General features: G+C 35.3%; 1 protein-coding gene across 2 annotated transcripts in view; it reads right to left on the reverse strand.

Moving 5' to 3' along the window:
• cacna2d2a (calcium channel, voltage-dependent, alpha 2/delta subunit 2a) overlaps positions 1 to 10,570 on the reverse strand; it is a 177,953-nt gene extending 167,383 nt beyond the window's left edge. For both annotated transcript variants that reach the window (XM_043241387.1, XM_043241386.1), the window contains exon 1: positions 10,202 to 10,570. In XM_043241387.1, coding sequence (XP_043097322.1) covers positions 10,202 to 10,317 — 116 coding nt within the window. In that variant the 5' untranslated portion in view covers positions 10,318 to 10,570. The remainder of the gene's footprint in view (positions 1 to 10,201) is intronic.
• Between the last annotated feature and the right edge of the window lie 10,752 nt (positions 10,571 to 21,322).

Raw genomic sequence — 21,322 nt, forward strand, 5'->3', positions numbered from 1 at the left:
TTTACTAAAAGAATCAGCGTCATTCACCAAACAGCTGTTGCTTCTTCTTTCATAATTGAAATGAATGAACGAAATGGTTTATGGTGTCACTGTGCGGTGCAGGGAATCAACGTAGGAAGATGAGAAATCACAATTAAGTTTTTAGTAATTTTCCAACAAGGAGGGTAGCCAACAAAGAAACATTAAACTGAATGGAACTGGTAACTGAAGGGGAGAACACAAACACAAAACGTCCATGGGTGTGACATCTTTCTCTGCCCTCCAGGTAGGTGTGACCACACCCCGCAGAAAAAAGGGCGGGATGGAGGGTGGAGGTGGACAAAGGAGAGGGTATGGGATGGGAAACAGGAGGATGTTCAGGAGGTAGCCGCAGGACCAGGAGAAGGATGAATAACAGAGTCCGGGGTGGTTCAAAAGGAAGGAGCAGGAAAAGCCAGGTGAGACCCAAGCTACAGCCATAATTGTAGCCCACGGTGGAGCCGACAGAAGGAGGAGTCATAGTGGAGGAAGCTGGTGGAGCTGCCGAGGCGGAGATGAAGAGCTAATGAGCCAGAGTAAAGCCCAGGATCTGGAGGGCCAAAGCGGAGCAGATGCAGAGGCAGGGATCCAGAAGGCCACAGTGGAGCAGGAGGGAAGGAGGAGCCTGACAGACGCCAGAGGGACGAGGCATAGCTGGAGGAGTCCCGAGGCGAAGACAGACCAAGTTGTAGCCAGAGTGACCATGGAGCCCTGTGGAACTGGTGGGCTGATGAGCCATTGTGGAGAATAGGGAGCTAGGAGCCGATTTTGGAGCCGACAGGTCGAAGGGCCATGGAGCAGAGTTGAGGGATCCTCCAGCCGTGATGGCGATGGAGACTGGCAGAACCGCGGCGAATCTACCACATAGATGGTGGGCTGAGGGCAAACAGCTTGGCTGACAGGAACCAGCGGTGGAGGAGACAGGAACGAGTGGGAGGGCAGGCATTTGTGAGTATCCTGTGGGCTTTTTAGTGGGCGCTCTATACAGCTCTAGGCGAAGGAAGGCTGGACGGGACTAGCGGAGACGAAGGAGGGAAGAAAGGGGCATTACAGAACTCCAGTTCAGTCTCCCCAGGAAACATGCCACTTTACTTCTTTGGTCAGGTCTTCTGTCACAGTGTGGTGCAGGGAAACAACGAATGAATTGTGTTTTTAATACAGTTTAGTGATGAATGCAATAGTAAAAGTATGCTGTTTGGGATTCAGCAAATAAATAGCTATTAACAGAACGCAAATAATATTATAAATTAGAAGGAAAAGACATTCCATCAAAGCTGATGGATAAAGATCAAAACGGTATTTTCAGACACGCAGCAGGCTTTTATGAGTTACCAGCATTTCACTGTGATTTTATAGCAGAAAATTGATAGTCTGTTTCACACTAAATTGTTGATTCTGACAAATTATTATAAAAAAATGTATTTTGAGTGAGGAAGGAGGAAGAACAGACATCTGCATGAGTAAGCGATGAACTGTCGCTTTAAGAAAGTATACGGGCTCAGTTTGGATTCATCTTGACTTTAATCACTATCCTTCCAAACTCTCATCTGCTCTTACTCTCTCTCTGGCAATGGGCTGCTCGGCTGCTGGCAGGTAAGAGTGGATGTTTAAGGAGCCGAATGATAAAGAAAGCCCGGTTCTGACAGAAGTGCCTCCCTAAGCAGCAACAACACTTGCTAACTGGGCCAAACCCGAATGAAGCGATCAAACGTCCGCAGATCAGAGCTGTATATCTGCCTGCAGCTCCTAAAGCTCTTAACACAATGAGATTCAGCAGAAGAGAGATGGATAGAGCGTGGAAGGTAAGAAAATGCTTTCTTGGGCCAGGAACGTTATGTACACGAGTATACAAACACAGACGTGAATGAGCTCAGGCTTGTTGTACGTGCTTACAGAGACAGAGAGCTTATAAAACGAACCGTCTATCATCATTTACTCCACTTGTTCCAAACTTGAAGCACTAAAACATGCTGTCATTTTAAACATTTCTGTTCAAAGCCATATGATAGCTCTGTGAGAGGAACAGAATTAAATTTATTTATTATTCGCCGAAAGTCATCTTCACCATTTACTTTCAGCAAAGCACTGCTTTGGAGTGTAAAATTTTATAAAAATAAAATGTAACGAAATTGCAAATATATAAATCTAAAAAATTATTTATATAAAATAAAATTGATTCATTTAAAAATTGATTTTATAATGAAATAAAAAACATAAGGATAAGGAAATAAATACGGAATGACTATGGAATAAATAAATAAGTAATGTGCAAGAATTGAAAAGGCAGCAAAAGGAGTAAATAAATTAAATAATTAATTTAATTTCGAATTAATTTACAATAAATGGAATGACGGTGACTGCCAAAGTTGATACAGTGACAATAAAAGAATAAAATAAAATAAAAAATGATGACAAATAAATAAAATAACCCAGCAAAAAACAGATTAAAAAAATATTTCTTACAAAAAAACAAACAAACTGGTAATCTTATAAATTGTATGTTGTTTAATGATTCTATAAAAATTATACAAATAAATATATACTTTTTATATCAATGAAAACAGACCAATTAAGAGATTTGAAAAACAAATAAGGTTTAGCAAGAACAATGTTTTCACAAAAAAGAAAAAAGTTGCACGCTCCAAAAAGTTAAGGAAAAAATATATGAGTATTTTACAAGTATTATGCATTTTTTTGACGGCCTTAATTAATTATATGGTCTAAACTTTTGGGAACACTGAATCAAATATAGACAGAAGCTTTAACGTATTAGAGCACATTTTCGAGTTCAGACAGAACCTGAAGATAAATGATAATGGATGTCCACCCACCTATTAGTGAATGGTCACACAACAAATAGACTGTCTTTTCTAATACACACATGCACATATTCACACTTAGAGCTTTAAGGGTTTTTAGCACCTACATCTCAACGTACATTGAGCTGGGTAGAAAGCACTAAGAAACATCGACTGAGACCAAAGTAATGGCACGCATAAATGTAATCGTAACTTCATTCAGTCCTGAGTAAACCTAAACACAGCCACAAATTGTCCATCGCTTTTAGAGCGCTGATTTCAGATATTCGCTCTCTCTATTACAGCTGTTTCACTGCAAACCCAAAGACGCCGGTAACAACATCTATCTTCACCATCAGCCGAGCAACATGGTCATTTGTCACTGAATGATAGCACAGAAAAAGAAATGTCAACGTGAAATGTCAGCTTCATCTGAATGACAAGGATAGGAAGATCGGCGGAAGAATGAGTCAAGACGGCAACAAAGAAAACACTTCGCAAATCCACGACCGCCGTCTAACGCAGTCAAAGCAGTTTTCCTCATACGCGTGTATCAAATCAGCGTGTTTCGTAAAGATGTAAGACTAACAAAGCACATACAGCACACAAGCATTTTAATTCTTCTAATCGCACATTTTTAAAACGCTGTGTCAGGTTAAAAGCATTGAAATCTTTACACGCAGTGCAGCTCATCGATGTCAGTTCCAAAGCATAGGACCAATCAGAAGACCCCGGAGGCGGGGCAAGCGGTGTACGTTTTGTTCATAGTAGCAGTGGTACGGCGAAGGTTTTATTTTACAGCAAAATAGTGGAAAAAACACATTTTTAAAACCCTACTGAGTCGCTCATTCTTAGATGCAAAGACACAGCCCCTAAGATGATTTTTTGTGTAAAGACCCTTTTGTTCTGTGAAATATGAATATTACTTATATGTTAAAATATTACTTCAAAAATGTTTCAATTCTATTAGTGCTGTCACATTATTATTCACATCCAAAATAAGCTTTTCTTTGCATGTGTGTTCAGTGTATATTTATTATGTAAATACAAACACACGTACAGTAAATACTGTGAATATATTTACAGTAAATAATTTATATTATATCATTTATATTTAATAAATAAATTTAATATATATATATATATATAAATTGAATGTGGTTTTAATATTCTATGAAATTATACAAATAAATATATACTTTTTATATCAATGAAAACAGACCAATTAAAAGATTTGAAATATAAATATATTTAATATAAATTTTTTTAAATTATAGATATCAATAAAATTATGTGTGTGTGCTTCTACAAAATAAATATTCTAATTGTTTGACAGCACTAATTTCTATTAAGTTACATTTTTTAATTACAGTACTGTACTGTTATTTTTTTTTTTTTTTTTTTACAACTTTTTTTACTATCTTTATTCAATTAACATTTTAATGTTTTTTATTTTCATAATTGTTTTTAATGCATATTTATTTTAATCTTATTTTTGGTTTGTTTGGAGTGTGCTCAAGTGAATATATTGTCTTAATTCTGAACATCGCTAGTAAAGTATGGTGCTTGCATATCACTACATTGTGTAGCACTAAATTAATGACAAAATACCCTGAAAGCGATGCATGAAAAAAGCTGTCAATGCATGCTTGCATGCACACTTATAAATTAGAGATGCGTTGAAATCGATAATCCTAACTATGAGATATGGTAATGGTAATAATGAGAAAACAAGCAGCAGTCATCTACAGTCAATTCAATTTGAAGGCTACTTTGGTTTAGTGTCATCTTACAAAACATCCATTAGAGGTTGATTCGGTTAAGTGAAGTGTCTTCTGGCAGCTGGGATTCAATCTACTCAAGGAAAAAGGAAGCCAATTCACTTTGTGGCCAACTCAGCATCTTTTGGGCAAGAACAAAATCTCCAAAAGAGTTCACCATAAAAACGTGAAGAATCAAACAATGGCATCGTTTTCTTTGGCTTTTCCCAAAAGTGTTTTTTTTGTTCCACAAGACCCTTCTCTGACTCACCGCTTCCTTTAAAAAAACGTAATTAAGCCAAACCCTGTTATTGTAAGGACTGCGACCTCAGAAACCCTTGACGTAAATACGAGCGGAGGGAGATTCCTGTAATCTATCGATCTGATGCTGACAGATACGCAGGAAGTGAAGAAACGAGATTGAGCGTGTTTAGATTACACAGCTCTTAATGAAAGATCTGGAAGATGGTAATAAATGGTTTGCGGGGATGACGGCGCTTGCTGAAGGAAACGTGTCAACCGAGAAAAGGTCACCAAGGGAAATATAAAGGTTTTCAGAGTGAGAGAGCACTGATGCTAACCGCTAATGACAACACCTCCAGCATGTGCGGGAATCTAGAATGCTTGCTCTTTTATACTCACGCAGGCTATAAAATGTGCCAAGTCATGCTTTATGACCCCATCATCGGCCTTTATATAGTGTCTGGTCACGATATACCAGCAGATATTTTGCTTGTATTGTCAACATATTCTGTACATAATTTATTTTTGATAAATTTAGTATACTGTTTACATGTTATTAGGCAATTACTGTTACTATTATTATTATTATTATTATTATTATTATTATTATTGTACTACTTGTAGAATTTATATTCTGTTATAATTATTTGAGCAACACTAATGCTATTATAATATTTATATTATTGTATAAATTGTTAAAAATTAAATGCAATATTTTATTATGAATACATACATATATATATATATATATATATATATATATATATATATACATATATATATACATATATATATATATATATATATATATATATATATATATATATATATATATATATATATATATATATATATATATATTAGTATATGATAAAGTATATTTGCAAGCCATAAAAAACTCTTTTTTTTTAACCATAAACAATAATTGTAAAATATAGCTAAAACACAGCACTGGGTAAATGTTACATTTCTCAAGTGCCTGAAAACTCTCTCACACTGGCCCTTTTCTATTACTTTTTACAACTTCTCTTTCCAAATCTCTCGTCTTTGAAGTTGCCTTACTAACCAGCCTGAATGTCCCTGGTTAAATACTACAAAACCCGCAGTAAGATCCTGAGAAGTGCTCACTTAAAGTGTTTCATATTCACCGCACATGTAACAGGAAAGGCAGATAAGGAATAGCAAAGCTTGAAAACCAGTCACTAAACTGATGCCTAAAGCATGTTAGACAGGACAAAACCATTACAGTATAACACTAAAACACACTGTAGGCTATTTTATTGTGTTCAGTATCAAATATAACCTAAATTAAACTTGCGCCTACTGCTAATTATTGTCTGTGTCTCACAGGCACAGAAATAAAGTCATTCTACACAAGATCTAAAGAGAGTGCTCACCATTTCATAACAGAAAACTAAAGTACTTTGAGTGAATGGCTAACATTTCATCCTTACAGGCTTAAAAAAAAAAGTTTTGTTTGCGTATGACTGCTTTTCTTTGAAGAAAAATCCAAAATTCCCAGCACGCATGTAAATGTAGTTGAACAGTGACCTTTCAGCACCACGGAGAGCGCACTACAAAGACATAAATAACACTGAGACAGCTAGCATTTTTAGACTATTTTATAAACAGTGCACAAAAAATACGTAGCCTGCACACAGCTTAACTATTTACAGATAAAACAAATGCTATTTTAAATATCGCAAAGCCTTGTGTCTTGATTTAGCAAAACTTAAAGTTCATCGCTGGCAAAATCATGTCAATAATCTTACAACGTAAAATATGCAATAAACATGCAATGTTCTAAAAATATAAATAAAACTGATTATTTCAGTATGTTTTATTAGAAAAAAAAATTATACCAATTACAAAGTAAAAATAGTTTCTACAGATTTTAGTGCACTAATAACAACAACACTGAGATACAAAAAAAGATGGTTAAACTGTGACTATATTGTAAGAACTAATTATACAAACTCATTTCAATGCATTAACTGGAATATGAATTGAATTGGAATCGAATTGAATTGGAATTGAATTGGAATTGAATTGAATTGGAATCGAATTGAATTGGAATTGAATTGGAATTGAACTGGAATCGAATTGAATTGGAATTGAATTGGAATTGGAATTGAATTGAATTGAAATAGCCTCCTTGACACACCCTGACAGGACGTTGAACAACAGGAAAGAAAATACAATGAACTGGAATAAACATTTCTGTTCAAAGTCATATGATAGCTCTGTGTTATTGTGACAAAACAAACCATTAACTAAAACCAGTTATAACATATATTCGATGGATCCTTCGAGCTACCTTAAAACTGAATTGAAAACCATTTATTTTTTCCTTTAAAAGGTGCACAACCATACCCACGTGCCTTTTTCAAACGGTGAGCTCAAAGCTGCACCTAAATAAAACGAACAAGCAGCTCAAAGAAGACAGGAGCCTCGGTTTGTGTCACTAAGAAGAGGTTACTTTCCTCTCCAAATTAATTATTTAAATGCTGAGTCATTTAGCCATTAACCAGCCTGCCGTGTGACCGGAGGTAATCGGTACCACCACGGCGCATGTCTCTCATTCAAGTTGCATCATCATGATGCAAATCTGTAAATGTTATCAGGAAGGAGATTTTTGGGTTGACCTGCATGTGACCTACACAACAGCTACGTGATTAACTCAGCGGCTGATGTTTACCAATTAAAGAAAAAAGTTGTGCTTCGAAACAAGTGAGCCGTCTTGTTGCCTTACAAGGAAGCATACTTGACAAAGAAACTCTGGTACAGAGGCACCAACATGCAAATCATTTTATCAACTCTTTTTGATTAAAACATTTCTCTTGATTTGGCAACCATGGCTTTCAAAATTAGCCTCCTTGACAGGAACGTCCACACAATGACTTAAAAGCATTCAGCTCACTAGTTTTTGGAACAAAGCAACACGGCAGCCGCTAAACGCACGGCTGAAAGACGTGAAAAAAATAAAGCATACTGCCACTTGTCCGTTGCCACCTTTATAAGATTAAAACACTAAATGGAACAGGATTTGATGAACGTAAGCATGATTTGGTTTTGGCCATTGATAGATGCTTTTGTTAAATCCTTCTCCGTGGTGGTCATGCTTGCTTACTGACTGGGTTTGGTAAAGAGGAGCAGGCCTCGAGGCTCAAAGCACTGTGTAAAATAAGCGTTACAAATCTCTGTGACTACAGGCCACAACACCGCGAGCAGGAAACGCACAAACACAGAGAGCGAACGACGGTCTATATCAGCCTATTATGAAGATTATCGCTTATTAACTGCACAAGAGTTGAAAACCAGCCTAATGTACTATTTAGGCATTATACTATCCAGACACGGACTATTTGTTCTCTGGCAGTGTCTGACAGGTTGATAGACATCGCTTATCGAGGTTGACAGATTACATACGCTGAGCTGTTTGCAAAGCCAAACAATCTTTTCACATGCAAGACATGAATAATGCAAAGATCTATAGGTTAGTTATTATCGTGCCAATAATACATCTTTATTACTTTTATAAAAAATTAAAAAAATGGAAAGAAAAAATTGTACTTAACATAATTGCCACAAACTGGGATAAAATAATGAACTATTTTATATAATATATTATAGAAAATCGTATTAAATATATTACACTGGACCAAGAGAAGCAAAAATATTTTTTCAATAAAATAATTATTAGCAATACATAATATGCCTTAATAAAATATGTGTAAAAATTTTTTTGTGTGTGTGTGTGTGTGTATATATATATATATATATATATATATATATATATATATATATATATATATATATATATATATATATATATATATATATATATATATATATATTTATGTGCATATATATATATATATATATATATATATATATATATATATATGTATGTATATATATATATATATATATATATATATATATACATATATATATATATATATATATATATATATATATATATATATATTTTTTTTTTTTTTGAGTAGTTCAATTGTAATAATGTACCAAAAATATTATCATACAAAGCAACCAAAGAAATACACATAGTTTTCTCCTCTAAATGAATGAATTAATCCTCCTCTTAAATGTTATACTATCCTAACTATGTCTGATAATACCGCTGTATTGCAACCCCATCTGTTCAGACTTGCAGCCTATTTGAGTTGAGAAAATCACTACGCATAATTTCCAATTTCCGAAAAAGAGAGATACATTTTTTTTTTAACGGTGATGTCAGTGACAAGATCACACACAACTTGATTTCACATTACATAAAACCTTACATAAACAGCATCAAAATTCCATGATTTCGTACGGCATGAGCGACGAGCTAATCCACCGGGGACTGGCGTGTGTGTGTGTGTGTGTGTGGGCACACAGTGGACCGATCCAGCCTCTGCCCCATGCAGGCACACAACCGGCACCAACCCAACACCCTGACTTCAGAAAGCGGCTCACGGCACAAAACTGAGACCCAAAAGACAGCATGCTGAGGTCTAGCTTTATGCAATGCAAGAAACTGATTTGATTCAAATCTGATTCAACCACACAAGAAAGATCTGGAGAGGTTTATTTGCTTTAATGGCTTCTCTTAAACACCAATAAATGCCGAGAAAGCCACATTCTCTTACTGTATGTCAACAGTTGTCTCACTTGTGTCTAATTTAAAGACACATCTCAGACGAAGTTGACGCTATGACAAAGAAATCTACCTCCGGGCACTTAAGCAATGATCGATATCAAACGGGTCGGTGCTACAGACGAGTTCGAATTCAATCTGAGACTCCGGCGGGGTATAACCAAAACTAAAACTAACTCGCGTTACAAAGAAACAAGTCGTATGCGCGTTGTGACTTAGTCGTTTTCACGGACACTGCACTTAAAAAAGCATTTAAAAGCACTAAAATGACTTTCTATCGACTATCATTTTTTTGCATTCCCTGCTGCCTTCACCCGCATCTAACAGACATCAGTGCAATAATAAAAACCCGTTTGAGTGACGCGCTTCCGTTAAAAAGTAGCTCGCGCGCCGAACACTCTCCGGTCGTTACCGTATCCGTGCTCGGTAACATGACAGCCAAAACAGCAAGCAACTACAAACACATCTACGCCGAAGCGCTAACTATCGCCGTTCTCCCGTCACGCCTCTCGCGTTCAATAATTGAACGGCTGACCTCTCTGGAAACGGTAAACAATTGCGCAGAATGTCTTAGGACCGCGAACGTGAGCCCGCGCTTAAAAATAAAAACAGACCGCCGCGTTAACGTTCGCGTTAACGGAGACGTCTCGAGTGCCTCGCGAAACTGGGGCGCTGTGGAACGCGCGCGTTCGACGCCTCGCGCTTCCCGAGGTACTTACGTGTAGTGCTGAGGAAAGAGGAGCGTCGCCGTTCCCGGTGAAGAGAGGCTGAGGAGCAGCGCGGTTTGAACGGAGAGGAGGCAAAACAGACCGGGGGACTGAGCAAACATCGCCATTTTCCATTAAAAATTCAAGAAACTGGCTAGATGTGAACGGAACCGGTAGTCGGGCGAGCGGGGGGTTGACGCCGAGCTGTCGACGAGAACGGAGAAGGCTCGTTAAGATCCAAAGCCGCTGTTAAATCTCAATCGGTAACGGGGCTGAGGGATTGATTGGCCCGAGACGAGGCAGTTCGGAGACGCGCAGATGCGTTGACGCTGCTGCCGCCACTGGCGCTGATGCTGCTGCCGCCGCTGAGCCTTATTTGCGCTCTCTCTCTCTCTCTCTCTCTCTCTCTCTCTCTCTCTCTCTCTCTCTCTCTCTCCCTCACGCGCGCTTTCACCGCGCGACAGACGGGGGCGCGCGTCTTAAGAAGACCCTCTTGTCCAGTAGTTATCCAAACTATACAAACGTGAACTTTATGTGAAATATGATACAGCACACACTGACTATAAAGTATTAGTTGACGTAACATAAATGTCACGTGTTAGTGTGATCACCGCCTGATAGCATCACTGTACTTTTACTGCCACGGTTTTTATTTATTTATTTTTTTGCTACTTTTTTTGCACTGAATGTGAGAATCTTATTACAATCTTATGAGAATTATTTGGCCAAGATACCGTGTTATCATTTGTATTTATTTTTATTTTTTTGCACCGATCAAGCGAAGCGATGCGTCAATGTAACATGTAAAAATACTGAGTTTTAAGATTTAAGTGGTTATTTTTATTATTTATTAGATTTTTAGGCTGTTATTTTAACAGTATTTATACAAACATATATTTTAATATTTTAATCACTATTAAATGGGAAAAATGTTAAACCAAGCATCATTATTACTATTGCTTATACTTCTAAAAAATATATTATCATTTATTTAAAATGCATATAATGTTTCTAAAGCTGTAGTGGTGACCGAAATGTTTACAAAACTAGTAATTTTTTATTTTTTTTTTGTCAGTTATGTCTATATTTTCTATAGAGTGTCACTAGGAAGTTGACAGTTTACATTTCCAAACATTCGTTTTGCCATTAATATTAATAACCCAGTGAGATTTTTGTCTAACACAAGCCAGTGCTCCACACAGAGATCTGATTATCATCTGACATAAAGAAACAGAACAAACAGACTAAATCTGGTCTCCAACGTCTCCAAGATGTCTGCAAGATGCTTCAAGAAACTTACGTGCAAAGCTTCAATACCGTTTTAGACACTTATAAAGATGCATGGTGTCAAAAAAACAGGCACAAATAGATTTTCTTTACCAATGAACTTCTATTAACTAAATGAAAACAACATTTGATGTGAGTTTAAAGCCATTTATTCCGTTTATTTTACTTCCTGTCATTCCAGACAGACTGGATGATGATCAGATCAGATATTTGAGCACTGGATTACTACAATTAAAGGCAAATTTTTATTTTTCCTTATTATGTGAAAGTGTGTCTTTCGTTGGGGTTTTCCCAATTGGCATTTGCATTGCATTTTTCACAATTGCAATATAAATCCTAACTGATGATGAGAATCGATGTCAGTTGATATTCATGTCAAAACATCACGATAACGTTGTGCTTAAAGATCTAATAGCTCTTCACAGAACAAGTTTGTTAGGCTTTGGATGATAAACCAATAGATAATGGTTTTTTACATTTGGAAAGAACCTTAAAATCACCAGTTGATCACAAGACACTGAGCAAAAATGAAGAACAGTGAAGTCAGTGAAGAGAAAAGTTCAATACTGTGTCATATAATCCAATGACATTTACGTTCGCTTAATCGATGCACGGACAGACCAAAAAAAGGGAACACGCTCAAACACTGGCTTTGTGTTCTGTGCTCAATGAGCAGAAAGTCAGAATTCATTGCATCTTGTGGGAATTCCCTAATTCATGAGTTGGTTATTCTCTTGTTGTCTGTACTAGTTAGAGCGTGAAACGCAGATGTCCTTCAGGGCCGCTGCGTCACGAGGATGTTATCACACGATCCGATCAGAAAGGGACAAACGACACAGTGCCTCTTCCTCAAACACGCCGTCTCAGGTGCCCTTGACTCAGTATTGATCAGAGCAGACAAAACACAGCGTCAGCCTCCCTCTCTCTCTCTCTCACAACTCTGTCACTCCTGCATCTAGCGTGTCCTTATTTCCCGTGTGCGTTTGCATGATGGGTAATTGCATCATGATTTAGGTTGCCAGCATCTTTTAAGTTCCTTTCCGTTAATTTTTTCTGCTGCGTGTTTGTAAGTAAACCTTTTTGAAACCTGGTCTGGACCTGGAGGCTGACAAAGACCCTTTAAAATCTAGAAAACTGCGACTCAAGTTATTGCCACGGCGCATTTGTCTGTCCGTTACACTTTTCACATTCTTGATAACTACTTGGGTTTAAAATATATGAATCGTATTAGTCATTTAAAAGCATAAACTGGACGGTTTATGTAATGACAGTATGTTTGCATGAGCACAGCGAGTAATTAGGGGCCAAAGAAAATGCAGAAAATCAAGCTTCATCATTGTTCATGCTTATTATCATATTTATACTTAGTCATTGTTTGCGCTAAATGGAAATTATTCATAAAATATGGATATACACGCATGATTAAGCAAATCATTTATTCATTTTAGTTGCTATAGTGTTATAATTTTGCATAATCGGACACAAAAAATGAAGGGGAGGGTTAAGCAACTTCAAATGTATTCAAATGTATGTATATATCAAATGTATCAAATGTATATGTATTTCACTATAAATAAAAAGGATGTCTTTGTAAATACAAAAGTTTAGATTTAAGACACTAAGATTTCTTCAGTTTTTTAAGACCTAATGTGTTATAGTACGATTTTAGATCACAGATATGGATCAGATTTTGCCGTTTTGCACATTAGGGTGTATTTTATTAATACTAAATCTGTCATTAGCATGGTAATGTAATGCTAATCAATGCTGACTTGTTACCAATACATCCACAACATGCTGCGGTTGAGCATGTAAGAAATGCTGCTGCTGCAAATATAACATACGTGACATAGTCCCTATGGCAAACATGAATCACCTCGTAGAAGATCTATACAGGTGGAGCTGGGGATGATGGAGGGTTTCTGCAAAACTGCGGCATCATATAGAGTTTCATGCCAGAACTATGTAATTCTGTAGTCGTTAAATACTACTGCCCACTAGCAAACCTTCGTGAAGCCAGTTTCATACTGAGTTGAGTAGAACTGATTGGAAATAAGAATGCATTCATGCTGACATGTAAACCTGAGATGTCTGGCCATTAAATGTTATGTTGTCTAATGCATGGTGATGGCGTCTTTCTTTAGAGCCCTGTGCATCAGAGTTGCTGTAAAAACACATCACACCTCTACTGGAAATGAAAGGGTGAAGGAGAAGCAAAGAGGGAGCGACTAAATAAAAATGCACAGAGATTCAAGAGAACTTGACTAAAATACGTGGCATTTAAGGAAAGAGAGAGATGCAGGGAAAATGCATCGGGAATGACCTAAAGTGGTAGAAAGCTGTAAATAGTATTGATCCATTGTGTAAATTCAGCTCTAGTTATATGTGGATTAATGATAATCAATAGTCACTTAGATGGAGGGCAACCTCTGAACTGCTAGTATATTCACCTTTACGTTTATCAAATTATCAACCAAAGCGCAACTAATAAAAGTAAAAATACATTAATAATTAAAGTTAGGGAAATTGTTTAAACAAAAAATATATTAAAAGTGTAAAATAAAATAGAAAAATAAATAAATAATAATAAAAAAAAAATATGTATATATATATATATATATATATATATATATATATATATATAAAAAATTATAAAGTGTAAAATATAAAATAATAATAATATATATATATATATATATATATATATATATATATATATATATATATATATATATATATATATATATATATATATATATATATATATATACATAAAAAAACTATTCAATTTAAATATTATTTTAACAGCACGGTTGACAAAAGTGCTTTCCAGGACACATAAATAAAAAAAATAAAATTAAATGCATTATTATGGTGGTACTGTGATAGTACCATCATACTTTATGTAAAAGAAATAAATACTGAATAAATGATGAATATGCCACCAAACGTGGCCACTCTAGTGTTTTTAGAATTTCATTTCATTTAGTCCAGTCCTCACATGTATGTGAAACAGATCTCTTAAATATGAAATATGTCTATTTAATTTACACTGCCACTGAATCTGAGTATAATTAGGAGTGTATATGTTATTTTTACCAGAGTAAATGGGTTGAGCAAGCCTCCTTCGGGCTAGACACATTAAGCATCAGTCCCTTAGTGAAAGCGTAATGAGGAGACCCGGCCGCCCCCTTTCCCGAATCCAGCCAACCATCAGAAAAGTATTGATTCCTGGGAAGTAGCCAATGCTGAAAATGAGAAGTAGGCACTGATCCCTCTTCCTCTGCAGACGCGCCTGACACACAAGCAGCTTAACTGAGCATAGAGGAGACCAATGGAGTGTGTTTGGCATTGCTGTAGATTGCTGTTCTCCCTAATTGAGTCTTACATTGTGTTGAGGAAGAGACAGAGAGAGAAAGTGAAAAGCCTAGAGGAAAATTTCATAGCTTGAAGGCTGATCTTAATGGAGTTCACAGTTCGCTTTCGTTTAAGGATCAGCTTTCTCAGACGTTTCTCCTAAAATGCCCCGAGAAAGAAAAAACTGAAAGTAGATTTTACATTTGTGGAAGAAATGTGTTTGTCGCTGCCGTGATCCCGGGGTATGACACAGTGACTATAGCGCTACTGTATAAAATTAATCTGTATAGCATCATTTGCATGAATATTACGGTCTCTGAGGAATTCGTGAGAAATAGTGATGGGAAATAAAACTGAAAGCTATGAAATTGTCAGACTTTGGTATCTTGGCAAATCTGAGCAGAGTTTGAGCTAGTCAAGATCTTTTAACATCTAGAGGAGACAATACTGGCATAATTTGTGGAAAATGTACTATAGAGATTTTATGATGATAAATCTTTAAGCTCCAGATTGCTGTGATCTATTGTTATTATTATTATTATTACAAACTTAATTCTATTTTATTTTTATTATTGTTAAATTTTTGTTATTATTATTATTATTATTATTATTACAAACTTAATTCTATTTTATTTTATTTTTATTATTGTTAAATTTTATTATTGTTATTATTATTATTATTATTATTGTAATTTTATGTATTTTTAAATGCTTTATTTTTATACAGTAATTTTTTTATTTTAGCATTTAATATAAATAATAATGATAATAATAATAATAATAATAATAATAATAATAATAATAATATTGCTAATTTTATTATATAAGATTTTATTATTATTATTATTATTAAATTTTTAAATTATTGATTTTTATGCGGTGAAATTACAGTAATTTTTATAATTGTAATAATAAGTATTATTACAAATTTTATTCTTTTTTATTATTATTAAATAACAATGCTTACATTTTTAGTTGTACAATTTTGTTCTTTTAATTTCACAGCATAAAAAGCATTTAAAAATAATAATTGAATTAAAATTACTAATATGTAATATATATATATATATATATATATATATATATATATATATATATATATATATATATATTTCACAGTACAACTGTACATTTGTAATTGCTATATTTATTCATTTATTTCACTAAGCCAGTTTTGTTTTGATGAATCATGCAGCCCTGCAAAACAGCATTCATTTCTGAATAAAATAGAAATTTTATGATAAGAATTAAAACACTACATCATAAGAACATCAATAAGATTAACATTACTCAACATCTTGCATGGCCTAGATGACATCATCCAAAACAGAAAATCGTTTCAGAGGCGAAGCAAGTTACAATGATCGTTCCTGAAAGATTTACATGCATCAATGGACTGCTTACAAAAAGACCAGCAACATAAATACAACCAGTAGGATTTCATATTGATCTCAGTCTCCATTCACCCCGAATGCTGTCTAGGAAAAAACGAAAGAGATTTTAAGGGGACTACTTTCGGGATTTCATTTTCCTACAGGAAGCAAAAAGTCGGACAGCGCAGGAAATAAATTAAAACGGGTTTTCCAGCAATCGCTCCGCTCCTCAACGAGACGCAGCGTACTGGAGCATCCAAACGTCGAGCCGAGAGTAAAACACACCGACGAATGGCCTCAAACTCCATCGATCCCCGCCGGGCTGAGAGCCGTGAGTGCTGAAAGAGCCTGTCAGGAGCCATCAGATACCGATCAGAGAAAAGAGGCAGAAACGTGTAGCGTTAATCCCAGATGCTGCAGGCAGAGCCGAGGGGAAAACTCACATACCTGGATACATAAACGCATGCATGCACGGCCCACACACACACACACACACACACAAGTAGGACATGCTTGGAGAGAAATTAATCATAGCGTATGGCTCCTGTCTCTAAGATAGGAAGAGGGCACGAAGCTTTCTCTCAGTAATACTAAAATAACCCGTCCGCACACGGACTCCAGCGGCCCACGCGCACTTGTCTTATCTTCTGCTCTCTTTATCCATTTCTCCTCTCTCTGGCCGTGCAGCGGTATGTTCAGCTTACGAAAGACCGACCCGGACAACAGACCTTTCACCCGCCGAGTGCACGGACCCTCAGTGCTGCTCTGTGTTTAACACAGCTTTACTACACACCACACAGAGTCAGGCTTGCTGATATGGACAAACCGAGGACCTGCGGTAATAGCTCTTAGTGTAGTTTCTCACACTTAGTCCATATGAAAACAAACACGGAATCCATGTAATGCGAAAAGAAGTCTTGTTGAACAATTACATTGATTGAAAGATAATTAAATAATTGAAAAAGTTTATTTATAATTTAATATCATTATGTTATAATTATATTATAATTAATTAAAATAGATCATTAAATTACATTAAAAAAAAAAAAAATATATATATATATATATATATATATATATATATATATATATATATATATATATATATATATATATATATATATATATATGTTTTATATGTTTTTAGTTAATTAGTTACTTATCATAAATAACATTTGCCAATAAATAAAACACTTGTTAAATAATTATTTATTTAGTAAATAAATAAAATATGAAACAGGTAATTACATTAAATAATTAAATGTATTTAATATATATATATATATAATTAAATATATATATATAATTATATATATATATATATATATATATATATATATATATATATATATATATATACACATATATTAGTTATGTAATTTAATGATCTATTTTTAAATAATTATATTAAATTATAAATAAACCTTTTAAATTATTTAATTATCTTTCAATAAGAAGTATGTATATATGTAAGTATAATAGTTAGATATATAATTTTTTTTCAGTATTTACTAGTTCATATATTAAATCATACTTTCATCACTACTAATATAATAATATTATTTACTATTATTTACTATTTTATATAGTAAATCACAGTGTTTCTCATCATTTCCTAACATTTACATCTTTAAACAGCTTGTAATAATGAAATTGTAATAATGTAAAATTAACATTATCTGTAACATTTTTGCATTTTTCCTAATTTCAAATAGTTTGAACCCCCGGTAGGAAAAAAGTTGGGCCTTTATGTAGGGTTTTATGTATATGCATGCTAAAATTGAAGTCATACAGTTTTATTAAATGTACACCTAATGGCAAGTCAATAAACCGCCACGGGCTTCATCTGATTTACAATAAAGATTCATCAGTAGCTGACAGGAGATAACAGTGTCGTCCTCAGACTGCAAAACACTAGCAGAGACCTTTTCCACCAGCTGCAGGGCATTCTGGGAGTTTTATGCTCAAATGCCAGAGTGTCTTAAACTGATGATGAGTCACACACACACACACACGCACGCACGCACGCACGCTCAGCCAACCCTCAGAGACGGCGTAAAGCAGTGATGTTTCATCAGTCAGATTCATTAGAGCTGGAGGAAGTGTACTAGCAGCTGATCTGAGAAGTCTTGAAACTGTGCAAACATTTCAACATCTGACTGCGAGTACAAAGGCCGTACTGTATGTCATATCTCCATCCATCCCAGATGTGTGAAGCCTGAACGAAACCGAAATGACAAAGTTTGTCTGTGAAACTCGTGCACCTCCTTAGAGAAATGCGCTCCCGTCTGAAAAATGCTTTTAAATGTGTTCAACCGGGGAAAAAAAAAAATGCAATTTCACAAATTTCCTATTATGATAAGATTTGTGCATTTGAAAGATTTTTCTCCATCCTGTTTTTAACTCCCACGACAACGTGTGACTGTAAAAGGCATTTTACTCTGAATATTGCATGAGCAATAAAAATATGCATGCTTTCTCAAGCTTTTTAACCGGCGGGAGCCGACGGGGGCTAAATGTACTTTAAGGGGGGCGATCAAGCTATAGACCTTCTTAAATGTCAAGAACAAATGCTGTTTTTAAATAAGACGACAACCAAAGACTGACCAGCCTAAGCTGAATAGAAGAATGACTGAATAATAACCTCTAATAAAGGCTAAAATAATACACCAAAAATTGTTTGGTGATGGAAAACCATTTAAATGTTGAAATTTGAAAATAAAGTATCTGTGTTGGAAAATTCATTTGCAGCTACATAAAAACGTGCAACACGCATCTCTCTTGCACGTACAGAAGTTCATGCAAATGTGTGTTATGAACACACACGCGCGCGCGCACGCACACACACACTCACACACAAATAGAGTTACAGCGCTGACATGCTCTACTTGAGGCCTAATGACCCCTGGGTAATGGCCCTCTTTGGTCTTCAGGAAATCCTCTTTCATGCATGCCTCAGCAGAGGAGGTGTGTGTGTGTGTGTGTGTGTGTGTGTGTGTGTGTGTGTGTGTGTGTAGGACAGGAAGAAAAACTAATGGGGAAAATCAAAAGGAAAGATAAATGGAAAGAGGTAAAAATGGTACATAGCCAACACATACAGGGGAAAAACTCAACATAAAATATAATATCATAAATACTAGTAGCATTTTTGCAAAATAAATATAACATGTATAAATACAAATGCTACTTTTTTTATAATATATATATATATATATATATATATATATATATATATATATATATATATATATGCACACACAAACATACATACATACACTTCATTTTAACCATTTTTATACATTTTTTATACATTTTTACATATTAATGGTATATTATGTTTAGTTTGAGAATAAAATAGAGATTTTAAAAACATAATAATATTAAAAGGTATAAAACAATGTGCTGATATTTAATACTTTGTGTTTCTACTTGCTGCTTTATCTCGTTTGCTTCCTAATCTAGTAGTCTGACAAACCTGGCACCGAATATCACAAATATCGTTGGATCTTTGACAAACTGCTTTTGTTCCTCATCTGTAAGACGCTTTAAAGGCGTCCGCTAAATGCATAAACGCAAGCATAAATGCACTTGGCCACTTTTCAAATCTCCGAGCAATATTAACAGCAGTGCTGCCGCCTTAGCAAACACCTCTAACAAGAAACGGCATCTCAGGATTTCAAAAGCGTTTAGAGCTTCGGGGTTACGCTGTTAAAAACCATCCGATTGCATTTGCTCATCTCTTCATCCATCTTAATAACACCTACAGTGATGTCAGGCCCGAGCGTGTAACTCATCCGTCTCCAGCCGGGCCCAGAACTGAAACACGAGAGAGACGCCCACAGTCCGAAATACCCACAAACCTCGGCATAATGTTGTTTGTTCGGCGCTAAAAGTTTGAAACGATTAAGTTTTGTTATTGTTTTTGAAAGTCCTCTGCATTTATTTGAATAATGCAAAAACACGGGGAATGCTGTAAAAACGGCTTACTGTTTAAATGAACAGTTTTCTATTTGAATATATTTTAAAAATGCATATCATTTATTCCTGTGAATTTTCAGCATCGTTATCAGCGTCACGTGATCTTTCAGAATTATTATCAATGTTTAATTAGTTTATATTTTAATGGAAGATGTTGTATATTACCATTTAAACATTTAAAAAAAATTATAATAATACTTTTATTTAGACACGGGAAGCTGCTGAAAGGTCTGTTATAATTACATTTACAAAATCATACCATATCCACAAAAATATGAAGCAGCACACCTGTTTTTAACATCGATAATAATCAGAAATGTTTCTTGAGCAGCATATTAGAACGATTTTTCTGAAGGATCATATAACAATGACGACTGGAGTAATGATGCATTATTGCAAAATGCATTAATATTTATATTTAAATTCATATTTATATATTGTTACTGACCGCCCCGCATTTTAAATGTAGTGATAAAATAAATGCAAGCTTGCTGAACGACATTTTTATATATATTTTTTCAATCTAAAACCTTTTGCCCCCCAAATAAATAAATAACATAAAATAAAACGAAAGTGGGACTACGTCGATTTTGGAGAGGAAGTTTGATTAATGCTATCCAGCGAACGGATGCAGCGGAAAGTGGCATTTAAAACAGTCGGTGGACATTTACAGAGGAGGAGCCGAGCAACACATGCCGGCTTTAATTGAAGACTGTTGAGAAACGAGGGCTGGCCGGCGTTCGGGTCAATGAGAGGGTTATAACGAAAATGGGACGTCGGCAGATGCTTTGGTGCGTATGCGTGAGACTGTTTATGTGAATGTTCATGCGTAAATATGAAAGCGTGTGCGTTTATTATATCGCACGAGTGTTAACCGCAGATTGTAGCGAGCATCGCATCTGGTTCCTCATTAACTGTCACTTTAAACTGCGTCTTAATTAGCGTTAAACCATTGATAAGGTCCTAATGAGTGTATTAAGAGATAAGGCCTAATTCTGCCACACGCAGGCTGCACTTTATGGTAAAACGGACTTTAAACAGACTCTGTAATCTGACTGGAGGAATCACGTTTGACGCTTTCATGAAAATATCTGACACACACACACACACACACACACACACCTGTGACGGCAAGTTA

Source organism: Puntigrus tetrazona, chromosome 6, assembly GCF_018831695.1.
Source record: "Puntigrus tetrazona isolate hp1 chromosome 6, ASM1883169v1, whole genome shotgun sequence".
In the NCBI taxonomy this organism is placed as follows: Eukaryota; Metazoa; Chordata; class Actinopteri; order Cypriniformes; family Cyprinidae; genus Puntigrus; species Puntigrus tetrazona.